Genomic DNA, 25,807 nt, shown 5'->3' with positions numbered 1-25,807 from the left:
TTTGTGTGCAGTTCCAGCCACTAGAGCTGAATTAAGGACAGCACTCACACAGCAAAAAACCTGAGTTGCAAGGTTTTTTTGGGGGGTGGGGCCAGTACCATTTGTCGGCACCCGCTCCTTCTCCTGAAATCCTCAGCTAGGCAAGGATAACGTCACCAATTGTCCCACCCTACTCCCTGCCTGAAGCTTCTTGGGAAACGTCACACATTCCAGGAGGCTGCAGGACCAGTCTCTTTGTCATGTGCAATCTCAGTGCAATGGTACGTTGGCTGCAGCTACAATCGGCCCCAAAATTAAAGCGATTGTAAAGTTCCGTTTTTTTTTTCTCTAAAAATAACAAACATGTTATACTTACCTGCTCTGTGTAGTGGTTTTGCACAGCACAGCCCCGATTCTCCTCTTCTCAAGTCCCACTTCGGCTCTCCTGGCCCTTCCCTCCTGTGCCCCCACAGCAAGCAGCTTGCTATGGGGGCACTCGAGCCAAGCTGCAGCTCCGTGGGTCCATTCAGACATGAAGCGTCTGTTCGGTCCCACTCTCTCTCCTGATTGGCCAACTGATTTTGATTGGACAGCAGCGAGAGCCAAAGGCGCCGATGCTGTGTCTCAGCCAATCAGGAGGAGAGTCCTGGATGGCTGAGGCACTCGTGGACATTGCTGGAGAGAGATGGGGCTCCGGTAAGTATTAGGGGTGCTGGGGTGGCTGCTACACACAGAAGGTTTTTTTTATCTTAATGGATAGAATACAAACACAGCCCCTTTAAAGATGGGGCCCTGGGGACATAAAGCAGTCCGCAGGAAGACAGTGCTGAAATATATGGACAGGCAAGTACCTGATTTTTAAAAGTAGACAGTTACTGTATTTTTAGCTGCTAACTTTTAATTAAAAAAAAAAAAAAAAAAAAAAAAAAAAAACTTAGTGAAGTTCCTCTTTAATTCTGTAGCCACCCAGTAATTTTGTAACAAATTCCTCAGAACCTAGTAATTTTACAGCTTCAATGCGTGTTACGATCTTTCAGAGTATCACATACTGTAGATAGCTATGTTCACAGTATGCAATACATTTTCGTGACCTCCGTACTCTGCCTGTTTCTTTTAAAACATTCTCCATCTATAACCAATTCTACAAAGTAGTTTTATTAGTATATTACCTTCTTCAATGACTCGCCCTTTCTCATCCAGCATGCCTTGAATCTCACATCCGCGTACATACATGAGCCCAGTCTGTTCCGCAATGGACTGTCTCCGATCAATCTTTGTTCCATACAGCAACATGGGCCGCAGGGTGACCAAGAAGCACACATCATGTTTGCGGAGACCTGGTTCAAGTGACAAGACACAATAATTTAATAATGTCATTCACTTGTATTTAGCCTAACATTACATTAATTTACATTTTCAGAGTTTTTTCAAACAAAGTTTTGCGTACTCAACTAGCAAAAGTGTGTACATTCTAGGTTAGAAAATAGGATTTTTATAACGGCTTACCTGTGAAGTCCTTTTCTTTGAAGTACATCACGGGACACAGAGCCATAGTAGTTACTATGTGGGTTATAGGCCACCTTCAGGTGATGGACACTGGCACCCCCTAAGACAAAAAGTGCACTCCCTATATAACCCCTCCCACTACTGGGAGTACCTCAGTTTTGTAGCAAAGCAATACACGTGTATAACCAAGAAGGGAGGGACCTCTGTGTCCCGTGATGTACTTCAAAGAAAAGGATTTTACAGGTAAGCCATTAGAAAAATCCTATTTTCTTATCGTACATCACGGGACACAGAGCCATAGTAGTTACTAAGTGGGATGTCCCATAGCAATGTCAACTGAAGGGAGGGAGACACAACAAAAGTAGGGCACCAAGAGACAAGAGGACTTATACTGCAGCCTGTAGAACACTGCGCCCAAAAGCGATATCCTCCTGACCTTTTACATCTAGGGGTAAAATGAAGGTTGACGACCAGAGAGTATAATAATTTGCAGAGAGGGGGGGCTGAATAGCAGTTGCTGGGCTCTGTCTGTTGATTGTGGCATTTTTTGAGAAAAGTGACCAGGCCTTGGCGCTTAATGGTGGTGGGGTCCTAGCAAATGTTGTAAATTTGAACTGTGATGTGGTGGTAAATTAGGTGAGACGTGAATGCAGACTGCTGGAGAAAAGGTCAGCTGTGATCAGGGGATAAATCAGGCAATGGGGGAAGTTAGTACAGGTTGCCAGATAGAGGTGTTAATCAGATGACTAACAGACATGACAGGAGTTAAATCTAAGGTGGGGGGTGTCTGGGGAGTAATCCTCTAACACACTTTCTATCCTTGGATGGTTATGCAGAAAATGCTCTTATCCTGAAAAAAGAGAACCACTGCAGTCACCACATCTAAGGACTGGTATGCTGCAATACATTTCTGTACTTGAGTTTAGATATTCTTCCAAAAAGATTTTCAACCCTCTCACACTTGTGTGTATGCAGTAATAAACATCACTGTGCTTCCACGTATGCTTTTGGGTGTTAACACACTTTTTAGCTTGTGCATTATGTAAAAGGGAGGATGAACATTCGAAGTAGATGGACACTAAGGATGAGCTCCGGCGTGTTCGCAAAGCCCACGTGCAGACATTGTCCCAATGCATGGCTGCAGAGATCAGGAAATGTCTCACTGCCTGTGATTAGCGCAGCACAGTGCTGACTTCTTGGCGGGCTCTGCATGTGGGGTGTGCGAACACGCCTGAGCTCATACTTAATGGACACCCAAAATGAATGACATTTAGCTTGCTAAAGCACTCGTGCATTATAAACAATTACCCTTTATTTAGGTCTTTCTACACACGTCCTTTCCTTGCTTTAAGAGCAATAGATGGACAGTGCAGTTAGAAACAAACTGTGCATTCACAAAACCTGATGAACAGAATAAGGAAACATTTTACTCCAGCCTCACTTTTAGAGATTCACACTTTAAAACAAGGTTTTATCTTCGCAACAGTAATGTCCCTGTTAAGCTCTTGTGAAACCCTCCCCTAAATGATCTCATATAACCAGAAACTTTGCATACTACTGTTCTTCTCCCATGGATAAATAACCTCCATGCACCAATTAAATAACATAGCACAGTCGACATAGAATCCAGCTTTTACTTTGCTACACAGAAAAAGCATGAAGAAAAAGAAGAACTATTCAAGATAAGTTTCCATTAGAAAATTGTTGCAGATCCACAAGTGCATTTTTGGACAGTACTTTTGCCTTACTTCTAAGTATGGAGTAGACATGCTGCCCAAGTGCTGGCATAGTTTACACAGTAAGGGTCAAAAGCGGAATATGCTTTTAGTGCCAACAGGGGTCACCTTTAGTGTACGCCTCCAGCTAGAGGAGTACGGGGAAATGTTTTTCAGTTATGTGCCAGCTGGCAGCAATCTGTGCACAACTCCCAGGACCTTCAGCATATAAATTACATTTTGCTGTTTCAACAGCATTGAAATGTTGCCCCTTATAACCTAAAATCTGCTTATTTTTAGAGAGATCCTTTGCAGGATTTCTTAGAGCCAACACATAAATTTCCCATTGGGCCAATTAAAAAAAAAAAAAAAACTTCAACGAGGAAACAAATTGATGTTCCATACAGACTAAGATGCCACTATCCTGGATGATGTTAATCAGTTGAACGCTTCAACAATGGCTGACATACATATACTCATATGACCCATACAAAGCACTTTCTAAATGAATATGCTCTACCTCAGAATTGAATAATAAATGTAGAGACTGATATGCAACATGGAAAAGCAATCTCTTTGCCCCCCCCCCCCCAAAAAAAAAAAACAACAGATCTCAGTTTCTGAGTAGATCAGGGATAAGACATTTCCTAATGCACCTATGCTGGACTGCACTACATTCACAACAACTGCTCTTTCTAATGCTGCAGTAAATACTCTCTATATCCTCTACCACTATCTCTGTAAAGCCCGGTACACATGTACCGAAAGTCAGCTGGCTCACCATGCTTGCAAGAACTGATCTGTGTTTTCTGAGGGGGGTGGGGGGAGACCCCTATCAGAATAGAATAAGCTCAGCAAGAGAGATCCCTGCGTCACACGCAGTTGTGTTGATGCAGGGGATCTGTGAGTTTTTTGGGGGGGGGTTTCTTAAAAAAAAAAAATTGACCGCATATACTTGATAAACCTTGACAACGAACTTTCAGATATATCATAGTATTTGGTTATATCTGACAAATGCAAAAATACCTGCTGATCATGCCAGAAATCTTATCAGCTAAAAGCATTCTGTGCTCTCTGCCTGGCTGTGCTGCACCGTTTATCATTTATATTGTTCTGAGGATTACAGGACCTTGCTCATCTATACTATGTATGTAAGATGGGAGTAACCAGTAGTCCTGTTTGTATTGTCCTCATACAGTATGGTGGTTAAGCGGTGTCATCTCAGGAAAGGAATGCAGAACAGAAACATTCAGTGCACAACTATATAAAGTATTTATTTAAGTCCCAATTGGAGCTCTAAGTGTATATTTTTGCCCAAAAAGTGGGCATACAAAAGTTAAGTCAAAGTTCATGCTTCCAGCTTTCAGGAGTCAAGAGTGTCTAATAAGAGTTTTTATCAAAATTGCTGCACATGCATGTGCACCAGTCATTCATACCTTCCCATTCGTCTTTAATCTGGTTTCTGACATTCAGGTTAATGGTAACATCAGCTCTTACTCGTGTAGGCCAGTTTTCACCAATGTTTGGCTTGGCAACTTCCACAACAGAGAAAGCCACTATAGGTTGAGCCATGCGTGCCCAGCCGCCAAAAACAATACCGCCATATTCAGATTGCCTGTGTGAGAAATTGTGCATGATTACCAATGTATATATTTATGTGAAATGAACACAGAGATGTATGAAGCTGTACAATTTAAAGCTGAACCTAAAAGCAAACAGATAAATACAATTATGGGACCTATTTTTTTACCTGTCAATGGATTTGTATTTCTGTCCATCCGGTCCTGAGGTTTATAGACTACCAGGCAGCACAGTCAGGCTGGTGAACTTACTTTTCTTTATTGCATTTAAACAATACATTACAGGGTCTTTGAAGTGATAACACAAGAGGAAATGTGCATGTACTGCAATAATGTTTTATATATTTATAATATTATATATATATATATATATATATATATATATATATATATATATATATATATATACCTATCTATCTATATATATATATATATATATATATATATATCTATCTATCTATCTACACACACACATTTTCAATTTTTCCCCGATATACACATATTACAAAACATATTTAAATTAGTTTTAACACTAAAACTCTATTTACAAATTACACACACTTTCAGTCTGGCCTTTAGTCTAGGGCTCGTCTCACATATTGTTACCATGGAATGCACTATGTATGTCTGGCATTGTTAAAAAAAAAAAAAAAAAAAGTGCAGACTCAAGTTGGGATCACCCCTTTTACAATGAGTTAACACATATTGGGGCAGATTTACTAAAACTTGCCCACAAAGAATCGGGTGCAGCTATGCATGGTAGCCAATCAGCTTATAACTTCAGCTTGTTCACTTAAGCTTTGACAATAAAACCTAGAAGGTGATTGATTCTATGCAGAGCTGCACCAGATTTTGCACACTACAGTTTTAGTAAATATCTCAAATTAGGTCTAGCATTGTTTGTAAATGCAGCTCATTCATTTTGAAAGGGCTACCAAAAACATAGCACAGCCCTAACATTACCCCAACCTTTCTTGGGAATGTAATGCATGAAAACACGTTGGGATTCCATTGAAAATTAATAGCATCACAATACACATTCATGGCGCACTATCATACATTACCGCAATGTATACATTTGAGGCCAACCTCACTCTATCATTCAAACACAATCCTACTGGCGTGGAAGCGGGACAATAATATAAACCGAAAGGTATTAATGTGAGGCACTGGATCCTCTGCTTCTTCAGATCTGCAGCCCAAAGAGCATTTATATAATATTTTGATGGAAACACCTCAAAAGACAACCCGACCTCCCCAATAGTATGGTTCTACCCCAATTGAAGAAAAGAAAGAACATGGGGAAGCTACCATAGTATGACACCAGTTTAAAAAAAATGTGTTTTTCACATTTGATGATAAACCTTACAGAGGGGAAAGGCATACATCAGGGCATTCTGATCAAATGGCTCCACCAGGGCACCTTCTGCATCTGCCATTGGGTCCTGTGTCTTAGAGACAAATCTGCCCAGTATCTTGCTGAACTGAGAAGCTAACAGTTCTACATTTGGTGTCCCCCAATTCAGAGATATGTTCCAGAACACCTCCAGATAAAGAGACCATTCTCTTGGGCCCAGACATCAACATTGTCTTCTAAGAAAATCTGCCTGCCAGTTCTTCACCTTGGGAATATGCACTTTGGATATCATTGGAACATGACTCTCTGCCCAGGACAGGATGGACTCTAACCCTGCCACTGCTGCAACATGCATAGTGGCTGATGCAGGCCACAGCTGAGACATTGCCCAGTTGAACTCGTACCAGTCAAAAGAGAGGACCAGGTAAAAAGGGAAGGTCCAGTGAAATGACGGCATGCATGTAATTCAAGCGTGCTGATTGAAGGATTAATTCATTAATTCTTCCTTTGAGCAACAATGCTGAAAAGAGTGCCCAAAACCTCACCTCAGCCCAGAAGACTGGCATCCATCATGCCAATCTTCCACTGTAAAAAAAAAAAAAAAAACCTGCCCTCCAACTGTGCCAGGGGCAAAAGGCGACAAAATAGAGGCATCTTTGTTTGACAACATAAAGAAATCATTTTGTCTGAAGACAGAGTGAGAGAAAGAGAGGCCTTGAGTGAAAATGAACAAATGGAATTGCTTTGAAGGTGGACACTATCAATCTTTGCACTCACGTACAATTCAATAGGAATTTGCTGAACCTGACCCTGCAGATTTATCAACTTCTCCGAGAGCTGAAAAACCTTGGCCTGAATAGTATCCAAGTACTCCAAGTGGTGTGACAGAATCAGAGATGATTTCCTGATGTTCAGGATCTTTCCAAAATCCTCCAAGGTCCATAGCAGGATTGACACGCTGGAGTCCAAGGCCAGAGAGGCTGTTTTCCCAGCAAGAGATCACCAAAGTATCCGATGACTGAAACATCTCTAAAGTGAAGAACACCTAGAACGGGTGTAATGGCCTTTGCAAAGTGAAATGAAAGAATAATGAACGGATAGTGTTATTGCCAACAGAAAGACAAAGCAACTGTTGATGACCTGGAAAAATAAGAATGAGTAAACAGGCATCCCTTATGTCCAGGGAAGCCACAAGTCTCCTAGACGAAAGGACGTAATAACTGACTGAATAGGTCCTAATCGAGAACTTTTTGAGGACATACAAAGGCGTTGAGGTCCCTGAAGTCCAGAATGCCTCCTTTGGGCTTCAAAACTGTAAAGAGATTTGAATAATTAAAAAAAAGTTTTAGGACTTTATACAGGCAAACCCCCCACTTTTAGGTACACAATGGGACCAGAGCATGTATGTAAAACCAAAATGGACTTAAAGGTAAGCAATACCTTTTTTCACTTCTCAATGCATGTACTATATTGCAATAGTCATTTAACGCATTAACCTTTTTCAAGTCATTTAACATAGGCATAACTGATCATCTAGGCAAGCTGGCCGACTCTAAAATCAGACAAACCAGGAGCAGTGCCATGTCAAGTTGACAAAGATTTCCCATAGATGCCAATGTTAAAAACTGGGAGCAGTGCCATGTCAAGCTGACTCGCGAGTGTATGTAAAGTGAGGGTATGTAAAGCGGGTTATGCCTGCATGAGGCAATGACCTGGTACAGTCATATGCCTCCATCCCTGTCTATAGAAATAGGGGAGAGCAAGGGGAGTGGGACTGTATGTGAAACACGCACCGGCAGGGAATATAACAGTCAAAATATATAATATCATAGTTATTAATTCATAGAACTCTGTACAGTATATAACAAGGTAAAAAAAAAAAAAACAGTAATTCATAGTAATATTTGGTATCCCATAGAAATGTACACACACACACATACACTGTACATTTACAAATGGTAGTACATAAATAACCTCCAAACTCTCTAGTACACATCAGGTATATAATAAAAATCTTAAAATGATACTTGCGTAAAGGATATTAAAACCACAAAATAAAAGAATGAAAATTGGCATGATACTTGTAAATAGATGGTTTAAACACGGCATCTAGTTAACTTAATGCATTCTGTGGTTTAACATGTGTGTAATTATATATATATATATATATATATATATATATATATATATATATATATATAATCCCCCCCCCACTAAATCTGCTAGTACATCTTACACTTCCATCCCCCTAGACTGAGAATGCTGCTGTTCAAAGCTGCCCTTGTGCTCCTTCATGCAGAGTGGGGGCACTAGAATACAGAAAGTGTGTTACTGACCAGATCACCAAGTGAAAACCATAATAATAATATTAATAATAATATATATAACTAATACACCCCATCTAATGAGTGTTAAACTGCAATATATCACATTTGTGGTAGCATTTTACCGCAAAATTCTAGCTTCTATGTAAAAATATTTTGTAATGAAAAGTATTATAAGATTCATTATAATATGAATATTTTAAAGTAGGCAGTCTATTATCCCATGTGTATAAATATAGATACTACTCTAACCAAACTAAAAAGTGATGATAATATGTAATTTTTTTCCCAACTGACAAACAAAAAGGCAATAATTCCCTAGACAGCATTACAGAATAAGCATATTCAGGTGTGTGACAGTCTAACATGGCAGAGTTACAGTGATGATAACTCTGGTATAGCGGGGAGCTTGCCTCTCAACTTAGAATAGCTGCTCAGAGCTGTGAAAGTGCCACAGATCAAAAGACAAGCAAGCTCAGCACCCTGAAATATGAAACATCACTGGTGGCTCATGTTCCACGAGTTGTTACTCTGCATTGGACTGGGCAACAGAGGGGATTTGTACAGCTTATGCATGCCAGAGAGTAAATGAGAATGTTTCATTAACTATTTAGATGTCTGAACAGGGACATGCCAGCATCTGCTAGGGTTGCACCGATACCACTTTTTAAACACAACAAGTATCAATACTTTTTTTCCAAGTACTCGCCGATACTGATTCCCGATACTTTTTTTTTTAATGTCATGTGACAGTGGTACGAATATGCAGCACTGATGGGCGCTGACGAGGGGTGGACTGTGTCAGTTGTTTTTTTTTTTTTTTTTTTTTTATTTATTTTAAGTCAGAGTCAGTGTATTTTTTATGTTATTTTTCATTATTTTTACGGTTAATTTTTTTTTTACAGTTCTTCCTTTTTTTTTTTTTCAATCCTGTTGGGGGCTTTGGTGAGACAATCGGGCTGATAGAAGCAGCGGTGGGGGTCGTTACAAGCACCCATCTCCCTGACAACCACGGGAGTAAGAGGAGGAGAAGCGTCTGTCAGAAAGAGCGATACAGAGAGATCGGTGCTTGTACCTGCCGCCACCGCCGCAAAGATCATCTGCAAGGCTGCCCGGCACCCCCCTGCTACACTGAGGACGCCGGGTGTACTGGCCTCCTGCCAGGTATCGGGTCAAGCATCGGAGCATTTAAAAGTACTTCTGCAAATGCTTGGTATTGGCACCAATACTAGCATCAGTATCGTGCAACCCTTCCAGCTGCTGTCCCATGAGGGATGTTCCCAGCAACAGAACTAGTGTTTTAAAGGTCCAGCTCAACCCAAACCAACAAAGAGGACCAGTTTAACAATGTTGGCTCAAGTTGCAAAGTTAATTTGTGTGTTTCGCACAAAGTTGCGTTTATTAGTGTCTCTTTCTTTCAGTTAACAGATAAAGATTTTAAGAGGAAATAACGTTGAAAGCCAATGTTTGAGAGCATATTTGCAGATTTTTTCTGGCATCAACTTTAAAGGCATCAAAAAATGTTTGATAAAATGTTGGTCGTTAAATAATTACTTAAAAGAGAAGTTCTGTTTTTGTTTTGTTTTTTCAAATTAATACTTACCTAAGTGGATGCAGCATTGGTTCCATGCTGCATCTGTCCCCCGCCAGCCCGATGACTGAGAACCGAGAGATCAAACAGCTGATCGCTCGGTTCTCACAGCTCCGTGAGCAGAGAGAGCTGGTGACTGTCAGGCCCCAAATATTCACATATTTGTTTTAGGACACATACAGTATAAAATATATGTATCACTACTCGTAAGTTTAAATAAGCAGTAGATCTGGCATCTTTTGTGATTCGTTAATTAATGGCCACCTTTATGGACCACATAATCCGGCCAATCTTGAAATGTCCACAAAAAGATAAATGTTTGGTGTACAAGGCTGTGGTGGTTCAGCATGTTTGCAGCCAATATCCCCAGGTGCTGGTGCAGAAAAGGAACCACTTTATTCAAGCCTGCAGCAGCTTTTCTAATATATTGAAGAGTAGGAGAGGTTACATCTAAAATGTTTCGCGCTGAAAAAGTAAAAAGCATTTTTCAGAACACACATCAGAGGTGACCCCTGTTAGGTCAGAATGTGTATGGAGAAAGCAAAAGGCCAAAAAAAGCTTTTTAGATGAAAAGAAGCAATCTGGATAATTTGCAACCTGTGCAATTACCTGTTTCCACCAACATCAAGCAAGCCCATCATGAACCATCCAAAAACATAGATTATTGTCCAATCCAGCCCTTTTTATTCAGAATGGGTCAACAACCATCTCACATTTGTGGGTACTTGTAAAGCAGATCTGTGTTCTGCAGTGATATGCAAATTAGCATATGCTACTCAGCATGCATCATAAGTAATCTGCTGCTACTTACACTTTGTGGCTTCTCCCTGATCTGCCAAAAGAGTCCTAGAGCAATCTTATGCAAGCACCAACTTTTTCTATGGCGCTGAACATACACCCGCCTGGTCATAGGTCACCCAGGTACCTAACACTGCGGGAAAGGGGAGGCTGGTTTGCAAATTTATGTAAGTTGAATAATATATTCAAGTTTATTGTTGTAGATGGTTAATTTAGTGGTACAAGGTTAAACCTATATGCTTTTCTTTAAAGGAAATAAACACTGTGAAATAGGTGGACTGTCATTGCTGAACTTTTCGTTTCAATATGTCTAAGTCACAGACCAGGTACAAATAAGCATTTCTATCTTCACTGGCTTTCTAATCAGTGACTCAATACCAAAGCAACAAAAAGTCAGGCACCTATCTTAGGAGGAAAACAATAGAACCCAACATATTAATGTTGGAATGGGTTTACCCTTAAGTGAAATTAAATAGCGATGGCTGTGAAAGCAAAGCCCAGATCTGTATCTGCTAACTATCATTACTGGTACCCTGGAGAAAGTAACAGGCTGGTATGTGATTAAAATAGTTGTAAAGGGTTTTTTTTTTTATCTTACTGCATTCTATGCGGCAAGATAAAAAGCCTTCTGTGTGTAGCAGCCTTCCCAGCACCCCCTAATACTTACCTGAGCCCCATCTCTGTCCAGCAATGTCCCTAAGCCATCTGTGACTCTACATTCTGATTGGCTGAGACAGAGCAGCGGCGCCATTGGCTCCCACGGCTATCAAAGTCAGTTAGCCAATCAGGAGGGGGGGGAAATGGCAGCTCCGTGTCTGAATGGACACACGGAGCTGCAGCTTGGCTCGGGTGCCCCCATAGCAAGCCGCTTGCTGTGGGGGCACTCGACTGGAGGGAAGGACAGGAGAGCAAAGAGGGACCCGAGAAGAGGAGGATCCAGGCTGCTCCGTGTAAAACCAACTGCACAAAGGAGGTAAGTATAACATGTTTGCTATTTAAAAAAAAAATAGACTTTGCAATCACTTTAAGCCATGCCCTATTACTGACTTTTATTTACTGCTCCATCTGCTTTTGCCTGTCAGAATTAGCTTCCTTTAAAAGGCAGGCCATAGATTATGTACTTTTTTCTTCCTGCCACCCAAAAATAGCTTAATTTCTCCATCAACACAGTCAGCGTTGATTGGGGAATCCCTACCAAATTGCAATTATGTTCTGCCATCAGAGAACCTTCCCTGCCGACAGAACACGATTAGTGTTGCCGCCTATAGCCAACGACACAATTTTTTCAGTTTTGATCTGTATATGGCCAACTTAAGTCAATACAATATCTACAAAGAACTGCATAATCAAAAGATTCAAAATTAAAGTATGTACTTGCAAAAAAGACATTTCCCTTGTACTTGCACATTTCCTCATGTCTTGTCTCTTTAGAACAAGTGCAGACAAATACTTGTCCATCTGCCATATATCCAGTGGGCATCTAAATTCCTGTGAATTCTGCAGTGAAATCTCAAGCAGTGTTGCGAGGGCTGCCTTATGTTATGGTGATGAAGAGAGGGGGAAGTGTTTTGTAGTCCAAATCAGGAGCATGCAGCTTAAGGTGACAACATTGCCCCTCCATGGATACAGTACAGTGAGTGTTATCACACGGCAGGAAATGTGTGTTACTGGCAGGATCCCCAGGTGAAAAAAAATAACAAAAAGTCTGAAAAAGGAAACAAATTCAGTCAACATATTAAACCTTTGTTCTTGGGTCTACAGAAGGTCCCAGTAGAATTCATTCACTGGGGCCTCTACTCCTTTTTAAGCAAAAAATTATTGTACATTCTATGGAGCCTTTAGACAAAAGTGGGCTTGGCAAGAACTATAACGGTAACAAAGACAAATTAACATCTTAGTTTTAATCATACAAAGTGAGAATACAATTCCTAATATTATTAGCTGTATATTGTACAGACTATTTGAACAGGCAATGTGCCACAACTCTTCTGATTGTTCTCGAAAGAGTGTTTGTGTATCCATGTAAACAATATTATAAAGGATCTGCAGGTCTTATGTGCATTTGGCTCTTGTAATGCTATTTATCACCAACTGTTTAAACATACTGACTGCAGCTCTGACTATGGATGTATTCTACCAGAGAAAATTAATGAGTTCACATAGGAAGTAAAACAAGCTCCAACCTGTCACTTACCATGGCTTCATGCGGCACACAACATCCTCAATGTCTTGCCGAATCTCATATGTAGACTCTAGGCGGAAAAGGTTGAAGTTGCGAAGAAGATAATCATGGAGGGTGAGAAACTGCAGGTTGAGCTTCGGCAGAGCCAGGCACCCTAGTAGACAGAAAAAGTTTTACCCACAATATAGCAAATAAACACAATTTAATCACTAAAAACACATAATTTTGTTTACATGGGAGGGTAACAAACAGGCAGATCCCTTACATGTTTTTAAATAGCAAAGTAAACATCAGATAGACATGGAAATTTTGGTACCTGCTGCCCCCACAAGGTGTCCACGTGAACAGTTTACAAGTTCACCTTTCATGTTATACTCATATTTGGGGTGTAAGACAAAGGAGAGAGAGGGCACACCAGCCTTGCGCATTATCCAAGTGGTGTCTTTAATATTAAGTTAAAGGAAATATACACAAACAAATCAACGATAAAAGGGTTCCGAGTTTGAGGGATCTCTCCTCGAAACGCATCAGCCATCTGGAAGTTCCTCCGGCATGCTGGGAACAGTCTCGGTGTCCTGGTGGTTGCTTTGTGTCTACTATGGACCCTGATATGTTTTTATCATTGATTTATTTGTGAGTATCTGACATTTAACTTACTAAAGACACCACTTGGGTATGCGCAAGGCTGGTGCGCCCTCTCTCCTTTGTCTTGTTTCCAGTGCGTGTCCCCAACCCTGTACTTCCATTGGAACTATCAAGGACCTGTGCTACATATACCATTATTACATCGCCTTTGAGCTCCAGAGATGCATATTTAGGGTGTATCATGAAACATGACTACAGTCCACAGCCCCTCATCCCCAAACCATCCCGCCTAACAGAACTAAGGGCTCTTCTCCCCACCACCTCCCGTTATTTTTTTTTTTTTTTTTTATGAGGGAGGCTGTACGTGGCTCTGTTTGCACAGCCGCGTCATTCATTCACAGGATTCTATGAATAAAACAAAACAAAAATACAACGCCCATATGCCACCACTTTAAATGGAGCACAAGCACAGTAATGTAATCGCACTTGTAGTTCATTGATACTTCCTCTAGCCCTCTAACTGGAGGAGGTCTGTACAACAGTATGGACCTGCACCTCTGTTGAAATAGTGAGCAGGAGCCAGAGCTGTGTCCCTGCGATCTACTGATCATGGTTGCAATGCTTCTAGCCTCCAAAGAAAAGGATTTTTACCTTACCTGGACACAGGCAAAATCTTAGACAAATTGGTTATATATTGCTACCATCCGGTGATTGGACACTGGCAAACAGAACTGTTAGGCCCCCCATATAACTGCTTCCACTGACAGTTATCCTCCATATTTTTACCAAGCAATAAGGATTAACAGAAAGGGGAGGGTCCTAGGTCATATACTGTACTCCAAGAAATGGATTTTCCAGATAAGTGAAAAATCCTTTTTTTTCTTGATCGTAAAAGTACATGATACAGGCCTAGTCTTAGATGACTGGGACATCCAAAAACAATGCATAAAAGAGGAATGGGCAACAGACAAACAAATGCCAAACGGTCCACAAAAAATGAACAGAGGTATAGGACTGTAGCTACTGTAAACAGCTACTTGAAGCCCCTTTATGGCCAAAACCAGCATCAGCAGAGGCTTAAACATGATAAAACTAAAAAGGTATAAACAAAAGACCAGGAGGCACAAATTAGCAAAACAGATGTTTGATGTTGAAAAGTCCACAAAACTTCCATAGACCTAGTAGCGTGGGCCTTAACAGGAAAGGGAGGAAAAGTTATCCTGGAGGGAACAAGTTTGAAGAATGGCCTTTCGAATCCACCTAGTCAGGACTCCCTGTGCAAAATCCATCAGGAAGGACAAAGAGCATAAAAATATGTCTAAAAAAAGGACACAAACCACATCTAAACAGGAGTGACAGAACATGCTAGGGTGCATAAGAGCAGGACACAAAGATGGGACAACCTCCTGAAAAAGGTGAATGGAGGAGACCACCTTGAGAAAAAAAGCTTTGGTTTTCAGGACAACCTAGACATTGTGTAACACCACGAGTTCCTTACAAGGTAATGCCACCAGCGCCAATACTCGTCCAGCGGAAATAAGGGTGACAAAAAAAAAAAAATGGATTTTTAAAACAGCTTACCCTCAAAATCCTTTTCTTGGAGTACATCACGGGACACAGAGCACCATAATAATGACTATGTGGGTTATACGCTTACCTTTAGGTGATTGGACACTGGCAACCAATAGTAAGACGGTTCCTCCTATATAAACCCTCCTACACAGGAAGTGCCTCAGTTTTGTAGCAAGCAATGACGATCCCAGAAAAAGAGGGGAGGGACCTCTGTGTCCCGTGATGTACTCCAAGAAAAGGATTTTACAGGTAAGCTGTTTTAAAAATCCATTTTTCTTTATTGTACATCACGGGACACAGAGCACCATAATAATGACTATGTGGGATGTCCTAAAGCAATGCATCTGGGGGGGGGGGGGACACATCATCCTTAGACCCAATGAATCTGAGATTATAAAGCAGCCTGCAACATGCTGTGGCCAAACACAGTCTCTTTTTGAGACCTCACATCCACGTGGTAAAACCTGGTGAACATATGAACTGAAGACCAAACGGCTGCTTTGCAAACCTGAGCCATAGACACCTGCTGGCATACTGCCCATGATGCACTAACTCCTCTAGTGGAGTGTGCTCCTAAATCACGGGGTGGAACCCTACGCTTTAATCCATACGCCTGGACAATAGTCTGGCGAATCAACCTGGATATAGAAGAACTTGTTGCCGGCTGTCCCTTTCTAGGACCCTCAGGTAAGACAAAAAAGCAGTCAGTCTTCCGAAAAGGAGCTGACATTTCCAAGTAAACTTTAATTGCTCTCACCACATCCAGTGAGTGAAGCGATTTTTCCTCCCTAGTCTTAGGGTTTGGAAAAAAGGAAGGAAAAATCATATCCTGAGTCAAATGAAATTTGGAAACCACTTTTGGTAGAAAATCCGGACAAGGTCGCATGACCACTTTGTCCTCATGAAGAGCCAAAAAGGTTCTTCGCACGAAAGGGCGGCCAATTCTGACACCCTTCTAGCCGATGTTATAGCCATTAGGAAAACTAATATCCTGGTCAATAGGACCAAAGGGATATGCCTAATAGGTTCAAAAGGCTGACTCTGTAAGGCTGACAGTACGAAATTTAGGTCCCAAGGACATAAAGGTGGTTTAAGAGGTGGCCTCAGGTGTGTTACTCCCTTGACAAAGGTTTGCACCAAAGAATGGGATGCAATTGGTTTTTGGAAAAAAACGATAAGGCCGAAATCTGTCCCTTGATTGTCCCTAAAGCAAGCTGCAAGTCTACTCCTGTTTGGAGAAAGGCGAACACCCTTCCAATCATATACCTATGAGGGTTCCATTTCCTTTTCTCACACCAAGAAATGTATGACTTCCAGAATCTTTAATAGATAGTTCTAGAAACTGACTTTCTAGCGTTTACCAAAGTGGATAAGACTGAACCCATAATACCACGGTTTTTCAGTAGTCTGGTCTCAATAGCCTGGCCATCAAATTCAGCAACCGTAAAGAAGGATGGAATATGGGCCCTTGAGATAACAGGTCTGGGCGGCAAGGAAGAACCATGATCTCCTGGGCCACGAAGATCACCGGCTTCCGTTCCTCCCGTATTCTGCGTAGTAAGTGCGGCAGAATTTGGATCGGAGGGAAAGCATATATCAAGAGAATACTGATCCCAAGGAACCACTAATGCGTCTATCCTGACAGCAAGCGGATCCTTGGTCCTGGACACAACCTGTCCAGTTTGGCATTGAATCTGGATGCCAGCAGATACACATCTGGGATCCCCCAGTATTGGCAGATCTGTAGAAAAACCTCGGGATGTAGGGACCATTCCCCTGGTAACAATTTCTGGCGACTCGGGAAATCCGCCTGCCAATTGTCCACCCCTGGGATAAACAATGCCGATAGAAACGGCACATGATTTTCTGCCCAGGTTAGTATATGATTTACTTCTCTTTGGGCTGCCCGACTCCTGGTACCTCCCTCGTGGTTGATATACGCCACTACTGTGGAGTTGTCGGACTGAACTCTGACTGGAAAGTCCCGCAATCTGGACGTCCAGAATCGCAGGGCCAGACGAGCTGCCCGAATCTCCAGTAGATTGATGAGCAGAGTCCTTTCTGTCTGGAACCATACTCCCTGGACAGACGCTTCCTCTAGGACTGCTCCCCAGCCGAGAAGACTGGCGTCCGTAGTCACTACCTTCCAGGCTACTGGTGGGAAAGATTTCCCTCTTTGTAAGTTGCTGGTTCTTAACCACCAAGAGAGGTTCCATAGAACCTGTGGAGATAGAACCACTGGTTGATCCAAGGTTTGAGTAGACTTGTCTCAGGCTTTCAGGATACGGTTCTGGAATACTCTGGAGTGGAACTGTGCATATGGCACCGCGCTGAAAGATGACACCATCTTGCCCAATAACCTCATGCACAGCCGGACAGAAGGTGTTGGTTCTTTTTTCACCTTCTGTACAAGTTCCACTATGGAGGCGACCTTTAAGGGCGGAAGAAACACCTTTTCTTGGGCGGTGTCCAAGACCAGACCCAAATACAACAAGGTTTGGGTTGGACAAAGAGCTGACTTGTCCAAATTTAGTACCCAACCTAGGCGTTGTAAGACCCGCACCGTACTTGACACGTTTAGAACTAGTGTAGGCCAAGAGCAATCCCTTAGAAGTAGATCATCCAGGTATCCTATTACGGAGACTCCTTGAGATCTTAGGGAAGCCAATACTGGGGCCAGAACCTTTGTGAAGACCCTGGGGGCCGTGGCTAGACCGAAAGGGGGTGCCACAAACTGGAAATGACTGCTCTCTACATTGAAACGTAAGACCCTTTGGTGTGGACCGAAGATCGGCCCATGAAGGTAAGCATCCTTGATATCTGTGGATGCCAAATAGTCTGCCTTTCTCAGGGACCTTATTACTGAGCAAACAGACTCCATGCAGAAAGATCGGACGCCTACAAAGTAGCTGAGAGCCTTGAGGTCTAAAATGGGCCATACTTCCCCATTTGGTTTCGGCACGGTGAACAGGTTTGAGTAAAACCCCTTGAATCTTTCTTCGTGCGGGACCTTCACAATTACTCCCTGCATCAGCAGATGGTGTAAAGCTAGGAGTAGGCAACTTCTTTTCTCTGGATCCGCCAGGACCCTTGAGTGTAGAAAGCGGTTCGGGGAACCTCCCGGAACTCTATTCTGTAACCGTTCTTTACAGTGGAAATGACCCATCTGTCTTGAACCAGTTCCTCCCAGGCCTCCCCAAACAGCCGAAGCCTGCCCCCCACCCGTGAGAGCGGGGGCGCCCCTTCACAAGGTAGACTTGGAGTTAGGCTTGGGTGTTTTTTGGGTCCAGGGTTTTTTCTGACCCTGTGGTCTCTTAAACCCAGACAGCTGAGGCTTTCGATACTGTTTAGGGGAAGAGGCACCAGGCCCTGGGGGATTAGGAATTTTATAAGAGGGCTGCTTCCCCTCCTTTTTAATAGGAAGCAGAGTGCTCTTTCCTCCAGAGATCTTTTGGATATATTTATCCAGATCATCGCCAAACAGGCATTCTCCATGAAAAGGAAAGGAGGCAAGTAGCCTTTTACATGGTGTCTCAGCAGACCAGTTCTTTAGCCACAATACTCGGCGCATATGAACTGATAATAACGCAAAACGAGACATCTGTTGAATTGAGTCTTTTAAAGCGTCTACCGCAAAACACAAGGCATGTGGGATCTCTGATAGCTCTTCAGCAGATTCCCCCTGGCAAGGAATGCTTTTTACTATCTTCTTAAAGCGATCCTTTAGGGATTGACAAATCCCAATAGCTGCAATAGCAGGCTGAACTGCTGCACTGGCAACCGAGAAGGAGGCTTTCAATAAGGACTCTAGCTTTTTATCAGCCGGATCCTTGAACACCTGGGCATTATCCACTGGACAGGTTAAGATTTTATTCACAGAAGATATGGCAGCGTCTACCAAAGGTGTGCTCCATTTCTTCCTAAACTTCTCCTCCATAGGATACAAAACAGAAAACCTTTTGAGAGGTAAGTATATCCTGTCAGGATGCTCCCAGTCCGCATAAATCACCTGCTCCAGTAACGGATGCAAGGGAAAGGCTTGGGAAATTTGCTTATGTCGCAAATATCCCAGAGTGGAACAAGCGAGTGCAGACTCCTGAACCGGGGGTAACTTAAATGCAATTCGTACCATCTCCATTAGAGATTGGATAAACAATTGCTGGCAATGGGAGGCTGAAATTGGCTCCTCCGAGCCAGAATCCTCCGCCGAGGAATCTTCAGCCTCTCCTACCTCCTGGTCCTTCATGACCACCTCCTCTGGATCCTCTGCCCATTCTGGTTCCAGGTTACTTGGACCCATATGGCTATAAGAATCCTGGGGCTCTAGTGACTCACCACTTGGCCCGGGTTCGGGGGAGGGAGATCTGTTACGCTTCCTTCCCCCCTGTGTTACAGAGGCAATCATGCCTCTGTAAGAGGGTAGCGCCTCTAGGGACCTTCAGGGACCGGGTCCCCCATATTGGGGTCCACACCCCTGGACCTGTAAAGCACCCTTTATGGTTTCCTTGGGCAGGATTGACCAGGAATACCAATTTTAACAAGGGTCCAGCGCCTAAAAAGGACACATTACAAGCAACACCTCGTTCTTGAACCAAGGTTCGGGTACCATCCACTTTAGCTTAGTAAGCCATTCGAATGGATCCAAATATAAACATCCTCAGTGGGACATTTTCTTTGAAGAAACTTGAAGAGCTTCAACAGCCGTGACCATCACCTTCAAGACACTGGCGAAAAAACGGAGGCACTTCCTGTGTAGGAGGGGTTATATGGGAGGAACCGTTTTTACTATTGGTTGCCAGTGTCCAATCACCTAAAGGTAAGCGTATAACCCACATAGTCATTATTATGGTGCTCTGTGTCCTGTGATGTACGATAAAGAAAAAAAAAATTACCTTACGATTGAGTTCAGCCAAGGAAATATCCCAGATAGGCTTGAAGAGAGGCTTTTGAAGAGCTGGCAGTACCAGATTGAGATCTTACCCTAGAGCATTTAGGGGGAGCTAAAATGACTGACTCCCTGCACAAAAGCCATCACCAGGGAGTGAGAAGCAAATGGGTGCTGGGAGAGGATAGTCAAGGCCAAAATCTGTCTTCTGAGGGTACTCAAGGACAGATGCAAACCTGGACCAGATTACAGAAAAATGACAGGACACAATCCATAGCGTATCATCTAGAATAAGACTCTCTTTGCAAAATAAGCTTTCCAGGTGTGATGATATATTTTGCAAGTAGATGACTTCCTAGCATTAAAGCAGAACTATAAGCATTTTTTTCAAGGAAGGGTTATAATCCCGGTCAGATTTTTTTCTTTTCCCCATCTGTGTCCCACTGTGGAAATTTCCCTTCCTTTCCTGTCCCATAGCCAAACAGGAAGGGAGAGAAAAACCCTACAAATTAAAAGGAATTCCCTGGGGACCCCCAGGTTTTACTTTCAATGATAATGGTAAACAGGACAAATAGAGAGGATGGATCTCCTTAACGGGACACAGACAGCAATAAAAACTGACAAGAGTTCTAATCCCTCTGCACTCTATCCAAAACTAAAAAAAAACTAAAACGTTTTGCCTTTAGTTATACTTTAATAAGAGTCAGGATAACCAAGTCCATTAAGGGGATCTCCAAAACCATACACAAAATACAACAGAACAGTAGGAAGGAGTTCCAGATACTTAAGAACAGAAGGATCTGTAAGAATAGAAACAGGGTCCTGAGACATGTGTCTGGTCTCACAAATGTCCATGGAAGCAATCACTAGGGCCAATAAACAGAAAAGAAGCCTGATGGGGCATTAGAAGAGGGACAGGGATTCCTAATATCAGAGATCACAAATAACACTCCAAAATGTCCAAAGTGTCCAAATGTCCCTTTCTTCCATCCTCCCTCCGTGTACTATCTGCCATATGTAAGGGAGGGGAAAATCCACGGTGGAAGAGGTATAGCATGAGTTCCAACAAGTCCACCCCCAATGCCACTCAAGGACCTTGAAATTTAGATCAGTGCAGAACAGGGAAACGCTGCTACCCAGAATCACCTTAGACACAATATAATTCAAACACGGCTGCCAAGTGTCTCATATACACAGGCCCAATACATAGGACTAATGTGAAGCATGGCGACCGGAAGTGACACATGCGTGTCACAGGTAGAGAGAGACAATCTGGAGAAACAGCGCGACTGTGTAACCGGGATTGATGAGCTCCTATCCAGCAGAGTGGTCACTACGTTCATGCTTATTGTTTTTTAAGTGCATGTAAGTTCAATCTGTAGGGGTTGGGGATGTGCAATCAATTTTATACAGGATCAAGCTATATGGGTTGTTCCTTTTTATGATATACACATTGAGTGACCTGCAACCCTAACCAGACCTATAGTGAATGAATTTACTATCTCAAGGCGTGTGATCTGCAGATTTCTGGTGAGTGTAACTCACGTGAGGTGGACCTGGTTGGACTGGTGCAGGGATTAACTTCTACTAGGACCACTATCTATCTTCAGAACTGTACTCACCATTATCACCTTTCACATATATAATCTAATATATGAATGCCAGTCAAGTGAGAAAAGACTAAAAGGAGGGCTGCTTTAGCATTTGATGTGTACAGGACTTAAGGACTGCATAATTTGCTATTTTTATACTAAAGAGAAGCAGTTTTCACTGCCTAGACAGGACTGACAGAGCAGAATCTGTGACACAAACAGAAATAACATACAAAAGTCTCTTAACAACCCTGGCAGAACCATCTCTACATATTAAAGGGCTGAGACCTTACTTACCAACCCTCAGCAACTGAAACAGCTTCAATAGTTAAACAACTTGCCTACAGGGCACTTGCACCCACTTACTGCCCAGGCCAAATTTCAGCTTTCAGTGCTGCCGCATTTTAAATGACAATTGTGCGGTCATGCAGCACTGTACCTAAACAAAATTAAGGAAACTAGCAAAAAAACAAGGATAACTGTCAGTGAAAGGGGTTATATGGGGTCCTAACAGTGTCCTATCACCTGAGGTAGCAACATATAATCTAGCTGTCCAAGACCATGCTTGAGTCATGTACTGTACGAAGAGAAAAAAAAATTGAACGCAAACTTTTTTATTACATGACAGGTCTTTAAAGTGGTTAGTCGCCCTGTTTGAAAAAAAGCTACAAATACTGTAGTTGGTGAAATTTAATATAAGGAGGCTTTCTGTCCAGGGGTCCAGCACTGTCCTCATCCGAAACGATTCTTTGCCAGTCTTCGGGTCCCCGGTGATGGCATATCAACTGAGCAGTCGGCTGTGATTCCTTGCGGTTTCACAGTCAGCTATCCACTGCACATGCATGAGCTTTTGGGACTTGTGATGTGTCCCTTAGAGCCCGTTTACACTAGAACAAAATACAGGAGAGCAACCTTCCCGTACTGCATTCCAATTGCACTGCCCTTGCATTCTTCTGTGGAGGTCAGTTCAAAGTTAACTACACCCAAAACAAGGTCGCAGACACAGTGTGTTTGCCTGCACGGTCCAAAAGTACATGCGCTACGGTTGCCGTGCATTTCAAAAAGTAGTGCATGCACCATTTTAGGTGCGGAGCGATTTCATTTTGAATGGGCTGAAATCGTAGTGCACAGAACTGCATGTGAAAGCCTTCCTGTCCAATTCACATGCAGTTCTTAATGTGAATGGGCCCAAAAGGTTGCGGGAAGGGAGGAAAACTTACGGTGGATGCACCTTGGCACTCTGCGATTTGATCGGGAGTGGGAAAACCAGGTACCCAACCCCTGGTATAAAGTGGAACTACCACTCTAGGGTGAAGTTCCGCTTTAAGCTGGCCAACCCTTTGAAAACATTGCACTACTTATGAGGCGGATATGTTAACAGTTTTTAAGGCAGCGCCATTGTACTAAGTCACTGAGAATTCTCTAATCTCCAACCTACCATACATGGTTCGAAAATTCAGCAGGTTAAGCAGGGACTGGACAAAATTTTGATCCATGTATGGGCACTTTAGATGTGCAGAAGACAATCTACCAAACAACTTTTGTACAACCACGCTGTCAGGTTTTCTCTGCTCTAACAGCACCACAGGCTATAGCTGGGGAAGTCTCCCTGCTGTCAGAACACAAGATCCCAGCAGAAAGCCCCCCGCCCCCATCCCCATCTAGTGTGTGGATGTCGAAATCAAGTCTTTATTTTTTTCGTTTAACATTTCGTTTAACATTTCGTTTAACATGGTGGTTGAACAAAAAACAAAAAAAAAACAAAAAAAAAAAAAAAAAAGAAGAAGAAGATTCAGCTTCGGGCTGCTTTAATAATGACAGTCTATGCCTGGCATAGTAGCTACACTTAGTAGCTCCGGTGTGTTGAGGTATGAAAAATCCCTGGCACTTTCTGGACCCCAGGAAGCCATATGTGCTATGTACAACTGCCAATACAAGTGAATGGCTATACATGGCAGTGCTTGGGTTTCTGCAAGTGGCATGTTCAGAAATAAGTGCTGTATAGGCATGTGTGGGGTAAACTTCATTTAGAAGCCATCAGCATTTGGTCAAACATGGCTGCGGACATTCATTCAATTGAACTGGGGGCTGTATGCAGCACTTGTAGTTCCCTGTGTGCCAGAAATGTTATGTCTCAGCACACAGGAGCTGCTAAGCGTCCCTGAGCATGGGGCCTAAAAATGCAGAAATTAAAAAGAAGTGTAATATTGTTGAACAATAAAGGACTATATGTGATATTTTTTTTTTACAAAGACCCCATATTCTAAATTCCCCCTGATGAAGGCACGTGATCCCGGTGCCGAACACGCATAGGGGAGGGGCCTGGACGGAGCTGTCAGCAGAGAGAGAGAGGGAGAGTTCGAGGCATACACCGCACCGCACGCCATACCGCAAGATCGGCTTGTTTCAACTTATGCTTGTCTAGGATGGTGCACTTACGCACCCGCAGCATGTGAGTACCCCTGCAAGAGGAGAGAGTTTTTTTTACAATAAAATACCTTTTATTATCATGCAATGTTGCGCTATGGAGTTTCTTTTTTCTTGCATATATAATCATGACTGGGAGTATTGAAGGTCTACACAGCTGATTCCATTAGAGCACAGGAGTGTCTCCAAAGCGTGTTTGACAGAGTTTAATTACTGTGTCACACGCAGGAAGGTGAGCGTATATGCTTGTGGGGGTCACTGGAAGACACTAAGGCATGTTTTATGGTGTTGCACCTTTGGAAGGACAAGACGTATGAACTTCACTGATTATGGACACTGATTTTGGGCACTTTTATATCTTTGGATATACACTGTTTGAACTTTAAAGATTTACAGGAGGATTTTTTAATTTTTTTTTTTTTTTTCATTCCTGATTGGACACTTATATTGTGTGTTTGATATAGCACTTTGCACTTTGGAGATTCATGCACTAATGGTTATTTCTGATTTATTATTGGTCAGCTTAAGCACTTCTGTTTATGTATTTGTTTATTTTTGCACTTAGCACTTATGGTTATTATTGAAATGTTATTTTTTATCTAGCGCAGACACATTTTTTTCTATACCCCATATTCTATATTTTATTTACAGCAGGTATTATTAAGGCAGTAAACGTGTTAAGACTCATCTGCGTTAGCTGTTCCAGGATGGCTGGGTAAAATGAGATCACATTTCAAAGTTAGAGTTATATTAGTGGGTTTCCTGATATTAGAACTCATTAGAGAATTCACAACGAGTATTTCAGATCAGTTTACAGCAGCCTTACCTTCCCCAGAATAGTATTCTGTGGGCACAATGTTCTCATCCCATATGATCTTCTCTGTGGGATACAAGGGCATCTGGTTCAGCTGCTGGATCTGAGAAATACGACGCTCATGCCGGGACACCTGCACAAAAGATACATGAAAAAACACGGTTCATGTGGGCAAGCTGACTGCAATAAAACGATAGCAATATATGCAAACATAATTCTAAAGCAAAAAGTTGCATTTTACATGTTACTCTGGAAAATAACACCCAATAATTACCCTTCAAGGAAGTACTTTTAATGAGAGAAATGTATGTTACTGGTAAAGTATCTTTTGTATACCTACCAGAAGCTCCAAGAGAAACTCTTTGTCATATTTGGTCTCCTCTCCTTCAGAGAGAGCTGGCAATAAGCAGAGATATGATGCCACCTGGTGGAGAGTATTGGAACTGCAAAAAAAAAATTGAAACAATCAATGCAATCTGTCCAATTGGACACAAAAAAAGTTATTGCCAAAACGCATAAAAAAGCTAAAAGGATAGCCTTTGCATCTAATGTAAAATGTGACCAGAAGCTAGAAGGATCTGTGATTCTACAATTTTGTAATTGTCGACAGGTACAGAAGTCTTCTAAATCACAATTCTGTAATCTAGGACAACAGCATCTTTTTAGACTCCTACGGTAGTAGCAAGAAACAGTAGTGTATTATTATGTTATTTATGTAATAATGTTGGATTTTTACACAAAAAGTACCTAATGTGACCCGTTTTGGGGGACTCAGCAAGTGTTGTTTCAGAGAAAGAGGACATTTGATTTTTCAAAACACATTTAGCCAATTAACAATTGCTAGATAGGTGAAGCAGAGCAGATAGGCACGTGAGGAAGTGAGGTTTTGGAAAAGGAAAA

The 25,807-nt window shown here is 42.2% G+C and overlaps 1 protein-coding gene across 1 annotated transcript in view; it reads right to left on the bottom strand.

Annotated features, from left to right (window-relative positions):
* AQR (aquarius intron-binding spliceosomal factor) overlaps positions 1-25,807 on the bottom strand; it is a 214,182-nt gene that overhangs the window by 91,914 nt on the left and 96,461 nt on the right. Inside the window, exons 14-18 of the mRNA XM_073609694.1 lie at positions 25,248-25,350; positions 24,920-25,040; positions 13,045-13,186; positions 4,637-4,815; positions 1,149-1,316 (exon numbers count right to left, since the gene is read on the bottom strand). Of these exons, the coding sequence (XP_073465795.1) occupies positions 1,149-1,316; positions 4,637-4,815; positions 13,045-13,186; positions 24,920-25,040; positions 25,248-25,350 (713 nt within the window). The remainder of the gene's footprint in view (positions 1-1,148; positions 1,317-4,636; positions 4,816-13,044; positions 13,187-24,919; positions 25,041-25,247; positions 25,351-25,807) is intronic.

Source organism: Aquarana catesbeiana, linkage group LG13 (assembly GCF_042186555.1).
Source record: "Aquarana catesbeiana isolate 2022-GZ linkage group LG13, ASM4218655v1, whole genome shotgun sequence".
NCBI lineage: Eukaryota > Metazoa > Chordata > Amphibia > Anura > Ranidae > Aquarana > Aquarana catesbeiana.
The sequence above is the reverse complement of the archived record's forward strand: the minus strand, read 5'-3'. Positions and strand labels throughout refer to the sequence as shown.